This window comes from Macrobrachium nipponense, chromosome 34, assembly GCF_015104395.2.
Source record: "Macrobrachium nipponense isolate FS-2020 chromosome 34, ASM1510439v2, whole genome shotgun sequence".
In the NCBI taxonomy this organism is placed as follows: Eukaryota; Metazoa; Arthropoda; class Malacostraca; order Decapoda; family Palaemonidae; genus Macrobrachium; species Macrobrachium nipponense.
This window is the reverse complement of record NC_061095.1, coordinates 5,248,149-5,255,648: the sequence shown is the minus strand read 5'-3', so window position 1 is coordinate 5,255,648 and position 7,500 is coordinate 5,248,149. Positions and strand designations below refer to the sequence as shown.

The 7,500-nt window shown below is 36.7% G+C and overlaps 1 protein-coding gene across 1 annotated transcript in view; it reads right to left on the bottom strand.

Annotated features, from left to right (window-relative positions):
• The window catches only part of LOC135207762 (uncharacterized), a 10,417-nt gene that overhangs the window by 198 nt on the left and 2,719 nt on the right, over positions 1–7,500 (bottom strand). Inside the window, exons 2-3 of the mRNA XM_064239588.1 lie at positions 638–1,176; positions 1–274 (exon numbers count right to left, since the gene is read on the bottom strand). The exon at positions 1–274 is cut by the window's left edge and continues 198 nt beyond it. Of these exons, the coding sequence (XP_064095658.1) occupies positions 1–274; positions 638–1,176 (813 nt within the window). The remainder of the gene's footprint in view (positions 275–637; positions 1,177–7,500) is intronic.

Here is a 7,500-nt window from a genome sequence, read left to right as displayed (position 1 = left end):
TTTCTTTGCTAATTTATTTGCTTCCTTATAGGCCATCCAGTCCTCTTCCATTTGGGTCCCCTCCCACCTTTTCTTTGCTTCTCTCTTTTGCTTTGTTGCATCCTTCACTTCTTCACTGAACCACCACGTTTCCTTATTTTCGAACATCTTGCCACTACTCTCACCCAATATTTCTCTAGCAACCCTCAGTATTATTTCCATCGTTCTGTTCCACCATTCATCAACATCCCCAATTTCATGAGTTAGTTCCTCTAATACTTTTTCTTTAAACTGCCTACAAAGTTCAATCTCTTTCAGCTTAAATCATTTAATCCCTTTTGGCCCCTGCATTTTTTCTTCCTCATTTGTTCAATTTCCATAACCAAGTCCATCACTACCAAACGACGTTGCACACTCACATGGTCTCCTGGTATGACCTTACAGTCTTTTACCTCGCGTAAATCTTTCCTGTTATACATCAAGTAATCTATCTGGCTGGACCTTCCGCCGCTTTTGTACGTCGTAACTAGATTTTGTTCTTGCCGCTTGGTGAAAACAAAAAGTGTTCACCAGGTACCATATCCTTGGACACAGCAAAATCAACAATTCGTCTCACCCTCTGCATTTCTTTCATCATAGCCATACCACCATGATATACGGCTGATCACATGGTTTATTTGGCCTACGTGCCCATTCAGATCCCCGCCCGACAAGGCATCTTTCATCTGCTGGTACCTTTTCCATTTCCTCCTCTAAGTCCGACCAGAAGTGATCTTTCTCTTCATCTGAGCATCCTATCTGGGGTGCATATGCACTAAAGATGTTAACAGTGCAATTTTCAACCATCAGCCTGACCCAAATAATCCTATCATTTCTTCTATTTACTTCAACGATTTCCTTCTTCATTTCACTTGACAGAATTATTCCAACACCATTCCTGCCTTCTTTATTTGCTCCGCTATAGAACATCTTATACCCTTCCCCAAGTTCCCTCGCTTTGTTACCTTTCCATCTTGTCTCCTGTACACAGAGAATATCTACTTGTCTTGTTTTCATAAGGTCAGCTATTGCCCGCCCTCTTCCTGTCATTGTACCAAAATTTAATGTTCCTACTCGTAGTTCTCGAGCTCGCTTCTTTAGCCGCACTCGCTCCCGACGCGGTAGCCCTGGCATGTCCACAGAGTTAGGGCGATGTATCTGTTTATTATGTATTTATGTATTTATTATTAAACTCAAAATTATAAGTGAAATTCACAATATCAGGGAAAATTACTGTTACTTGAAAACAAAGTAAAGTTCAAATAATTCTTGAATCAATTCAGTAAAATTAAATCAAAATTACTTTATCACAAAATTCAAGAAAATTAATTCAATCAAAATTCAAAAGTGTTAGGCAATAATTGAAATTTGGAAATTAATTCACAAGTGCTAAACAATAATGAAACTTGAAAAAAATTCTAAGTGAATGCAAATTAATTCACAAGTGTTAAATTCAATTAAATGTGCAATGATTACGTAATGAAAATAGCTAAGTTAATTAAATTGTGAATGTAAATGAAAACACAGAAAAATTTGGAAAATACCAAAATTGCAAAAAGTATTAATCACAGAGAATATAAAATAAAACACACTTCAGTAAGAAAATGAATAAATGCACAAAACATAAAAATCCCTTCAAATGAAACAAACACATAACACAAAAATTTGCAATGTGTAAAAATGTAAATAGTTTCTCTCAAACCATTGTAACTATTAGTTATTAGTTCTCTAAACTATAGTAACCAATAGTTATTAGTTTCTTACCAAACCATCATAACCATTAGATATTAGTTTCTTACCTAACCACTGTTCCTATTAGTTATTAGTTGCAACTAATAAAAATATAACACACTTTACCTTCTTGGTATACCAATTTTCTTTCTTTGCTGCAGCATGTTTCACACTCACAAAAACAGGCACCGTTACACACAATGTTTGTTCAGATTTCACAAAAACACTAAGTAATACTAAATAAACTCTAAGAAATATCAAATCCGAAATTTAAAAGTTACGAGTGACCATTCATAAGTATGAAATCGTTATGTTAATATAATCTCAAGTATGTCGCGGGAGAGAGAGAGAGAGAGAGAGAGAGAGAGAGAGAGAGAGAGAGAGAGAGAGAGAGATGTCTGAACGGAACGTGGTTCTAAGATGCAATGAATATTCTCTTCCTTACGGAAGCTGGACAGTAGAGATGACACAAAACGTTTTGGGCAATAATTCTTTCTAGAAGCTTCCAATGTGACGCAACTTTACAGGCAAACTGTGAAATCTGCATGTGGTATTCGGCAAAGATGAACGCGTACGAAACGAGTATACATTCATGTTTGTACCAGCTCAACAAAGACACGTACCCGATCAAGACAGACTCGAGCTAAAGTCCCTATCAGACGTGATGACAGAAATCCCAAAACACAGCGAAGACCTCGAGGTCTCTTATCACAAGGCGTTGACAGGTTTTGAAAAACAACTCCAGCTTCGAACGGACGAAGATAATCTCTCTCTCTTTTCATACTACGTTATATATTCTTTTTATATTATGTTATGTGAAATCTGAACACACATTTTAAGACATCCTATCTCTAAGCTATCTAGGAATCTGAAAAAATGTTGCAAAATTCAATTCTAACATTTTATACAGTCAAAGAGGGGATATATGCATTTTGACAGTAGCAATATATATATATATATATATATATATATATATATATATATATATATATATATATATACATATATATATATATATATATATATATATATATATATATATATATATATATATAGTGTGTGTGTGTGTGTGTGTGTGTGTGTGTGTGTGCGCGCTCATACAAAGAAAGAAAGAGAAGAACGGAATGTTTAAAAAGCGTTCCGTCTAAAAGTGGCAAGAGAATAAAATAATCATACATCAGAAATGAACTACCATCCATGTCATTAAGGATTGCTCTACAATCTTATCAGTAGATATTCTAAAATTCATTTCCGGATGTTGTCAGTATTTTGAAATCTTCTCGACATAAAGATACGCTACATTTGCACTGTAGACTTCATATAGATGTAGGTCTAAGGATCTTGGGTGACTGCAGATTCAGTGAACTGCCACAGTAACATCTGGAGCACGCAAGCTTGTAAACTACTGACGAACGAAGGCTACTCTAGTCAAACCATTATATTGCATTAATCTTTTTTATTAACTCTAGTTTTTTTCACAAAACACACGTACTAACTTGATATAGAACGCAAACATTCTCATGTTTCTGTAACTCCTAACCTTATTCTGGGAGTTCATAAAAACCTCTTGACATCCACTAATCGGTTTTGAAGTTTCAAGAAACGAACTCAAATAAGTCACTCACTCACTCTAACTTCAACATAAACTTCTTCGAAAGCTTCTTGTTAGACTACGATGGTGTAACAGCGCACCATTTTTTTGAAAGAGACTAACAGGTTACTTCGTGGAAATCCTGAAAAAATCCCCCATTAACTTTTTTTTTAAATGACCTAAGGCACATCCGTCCTGTACGATCGAAAGTTACTTTGGCATGCTAGCGATCAGGTGTGATTTGGTAAGTTGACCTTGAATGGCGTATTTCATGTCGAAATATTCCACACTGTTACACCAACAGATAAACTAATTGCTTTATCCTACATATATTTTACTGATCCTACATATATTTTTCATAGAGAACGTCTCCAAAGAAAAATAATGATAGCCACTGCTACATCATCCTCTTGCTGCCTGATAAAGGACGAAACTCCCGCCAAAAAATCTCCATAGTATTGTCCTTTTCACGCATTTACACAGCATGCTGAATCTCTCACACATACCAGGCCATTCACGCACTCTCGTTTCTCCTATTAAATCTTCTTCTATAAATAGTTATGGTCTTACTGCACTATTATAGTGTAACATTCACCTGTCAACTTACAGTTCTGATCATTTAAATGTCTAATATGTCCACACCCTATCAAATCCCCAAGAATGAGTAGTACCTTATATTTGGACGTTTTTCTTTTGCACGAATAGTTGACTGTGTTGTTATGGTTTATTCATATTTTGGCTTCAAGACAAGGGAGGGGTTCCCCTACAATTTAGGAGGCGTTTCCTACACCAAGGAGACTCAGAGCCTTTTTTTTTAGGCACACCCCTGTCTTGGGGACGCAGTGTATCAGCGTCCCGGCCCTATGGCACTTTCTGGGGCAGCAATACCCAGGTAGCAACGCTTACTTGCGCTACATTAGCAGTCGGTCTTAGACTGGCTTTATATACTGTATATATATATATATATATATATATATAATATATTATAATATATATATATATATATATATATATATATATATATATTCTGCGTGTGTAATCTATCTATCTAGTTACCCATAACCAACTCGTACTGTATGTTTGAATGTACGTACATCCTTCATACGTCTATTTATATATGTTCTTATCAATGGATGTCTGTTGATTATACCTGCTAGGAATGTTTGTTATTCATTCCTACTAATTAACTCTACGAATAACTTCCTGATATAATTCCGAGCAGTTTTATGACATTACAATATGAAAACTGTATGATCTTATTTACGCATAAGTAGTGTAGAGCTAATTTCATCTTCTGTATGTAATTAACACGCATAAAAATAACTGTCAGGAAGCCAGTATATAACTCATTAAAGATAAGCGCGGGAGAGTATTACACAATTCAGCAGGTAAAGATTTGCAAGCTGCGATAAGAATAGTAAAAAGAAAAAAAATCCCTTTCACGTGCGAGACGAGACCGGTCACCATAGCTTTAACTAACGAATTAGCATAGCAAACACTTCCTTAATCGACCCTTACTACCCCTTGTTTTTCTCCACTGGAATCCTGTGAAAACACAAGGATACCAAACTTCAACGGAGACATTGAAGAGTGCTCTAATTCACGAGAGAATAGGGTTTCACGTATATGATCAAGCTCGCTATGTTGATAGGCTTTCTCACGGGTGAAACTCGCAAAATACTAGAATGCATATTCCAGCCAATACCCTATTTGAAAACAGGTGATATTTCTAATAAAAGGTGAGATATACCTTCCTCGGTCTCGCAGGGACAGACAGTCAGTTTAAGAGAGAGAGAGAGAGAGAGAGAGAGAGAGAGAGAGAGAGAGAGAGAGAGAGAGAGAGAGAGAGAGAGAGAGAGAGAGAGAGAGAGAGAGAGAGAGATTTTTAGTTGCGTCTGAGCCATACACCACTGGTGGTAACGAATGAATACGTCACAATAATAATAAATACTGTTGGCGATTACCTATCTGTTGTAACTTTAATATCAAAGTCAGTCTTGTTAACTGATGGGGATGGAAGGCATTGTCTGTCATATATATTTAGAATTCTCGAAATAAATACTGCACGGCCACCGGTTGATTTAAAGAGTAACCTTGAATCATAAATGCCATATCGTTTATCATACTGTCTCCCTTGTGTGTGTGCCATACAGACAAACTGTACTGTTTTCAGTGTATGTATCCCGTGACTTTGCCATAGTATACGTACATCGTAACGTTTTCGAAGATTTTTTTTCTTAGAGTTGGCATTTATCTCAGGCAGTTTACAGTTAACATCAATTTGATACGAGTGCTAGATTTTTCTTCTTATAATTACCCGATTTTTTTAAATGGAAAGAATGAACGAGATGGATAAGGAAGGTCAACACGGAATTATTCACTTTTGAATACACAATTATATTTTTGTTTACCTAAAACTAATCTTGAACTCCTGAAGATGTTCCTTCGCCGGCATGAAGAAAACAAAAAAGTAAACGCATGAACCGGCCTCAGTTGATTGTAATCGGCTTATCATTTGTTATAAATTTTCATCAATATCGTCTGAAACTTCATTAACTTCATTCTTTTTGAGGAAATAAAGATAATCATGACAAAGCAATGCTAAATTAATCTTAATTGCCTTCCGATTTACGTAGTACACTGTGGAGATGTGAATGACAAATGTTGATGTGCCGAATAGTAAACATGCAATTTCTGTAGCTTTATATAACATGTACATTACATTCCATTAAATCAGGCCCATAAAAAGTATCTGTATATAAATTGTTTTAACTTCATATTAGACACAACTAATTATGAATTCCTACGTTACACAACTCGTTTTTGGTTACAACTACGAGTGTTACTTTAGTACCACCGGCAAACTTCAGTCCTTAACTTTTGTTTACGAAAACATGGCAGCAATCACACCAACATGCGAAGATATAGCGGTTCGTTAATTACTGACAGGCAGCCTCTATTTTTCTGAGTCTGGCATTTCAGTCTTGGTACTTAATTCTTTGGTGAATAATTAGTTTTAATGATTTGAAATAACTTGTCAAGATTTGGCTAGAGGATTTAGGTAGAGTCCTAGATTTGCTAAGTTTAACGAAGGTTAGTCGTAGCATGGAATACCTACCTACTAGTAGTAGGTAGCCTAGTAGTAAACTTACCGGTTGTCATATAGCTACTACCTAGTACCTAGCTATATAGACAGTCTACCCAGCTGTTGACTTATAAATTATCCAGTTGACTTATAAATTGTCCATATATACTTGAAGCGTTACGAAGGAATTTTAGGGATACCTTAGCTACCTACCTAGTAAATGCCTAGTAGTAGGTTAATCAGACATTGAGAGTTCACCTAAGTTATCCTAAATTAGGGGAAGATCATGGACACGAAGGCTTAGCCATTATTTTGGGACACATTAAACTTCAACACAACGTTAGACATAATTTACCAAGCCTAAGTTAGCCTAATAGACTAACCTAAGCTAGGTTTACCCTATAGCCTACCTACCTAGGTAGCTAGCCTATTAGGTAGTACCTACTTAAAATTCTTGTTCAGTAGGTAGGTTAAAACTGCATAGAAAAACCGCAACTGCCATAGTCTAGATCTATCCCTAAGTTTTCCAGAAATTTCAAAAAACTTCTGGTTAGCATTGAACGACTGTATTACCCCCGAGGCCAGTACTACCTAATCCGCAGTTGCGTTCCTTGCAGTCCGTGCGGAATGCTTCTGTAGAAATACCAACTTAGGGTGTGATGGCCTATTGGTTTAGGCAAACCATACCCAGATTGATGATACTAAGGTACCTAGGCTAGGCTAAATGATCGAATGGCCTCCTGGTGACCTCGTGGATGGGGGCGCAACCACCTTCCCATAAAATAACTAGCTAAAATACTTATCCTAGGTAGTAGCTAGCCTACCTCGAGAGGAAAGTAGAGGTCTCAAGGGGTTGCTTCCACAGGTACTGGCTTGTGACTGATGTCTATCCTGGGATACAGATACTAGCTAGGTAATAGGTAGTAGCCTAGCGTTAAAGTTATTTTTTGGAAAGGTGGTTGTGCTACCGTCCAGGTTGTCACCAGGAGGCCATTTGATCATTTACCCTATTGGATATGGGCGCCTCAGTGGCTTGGTCGGTATGGTATTGGCATACCACCTCGTGGCCACAGTT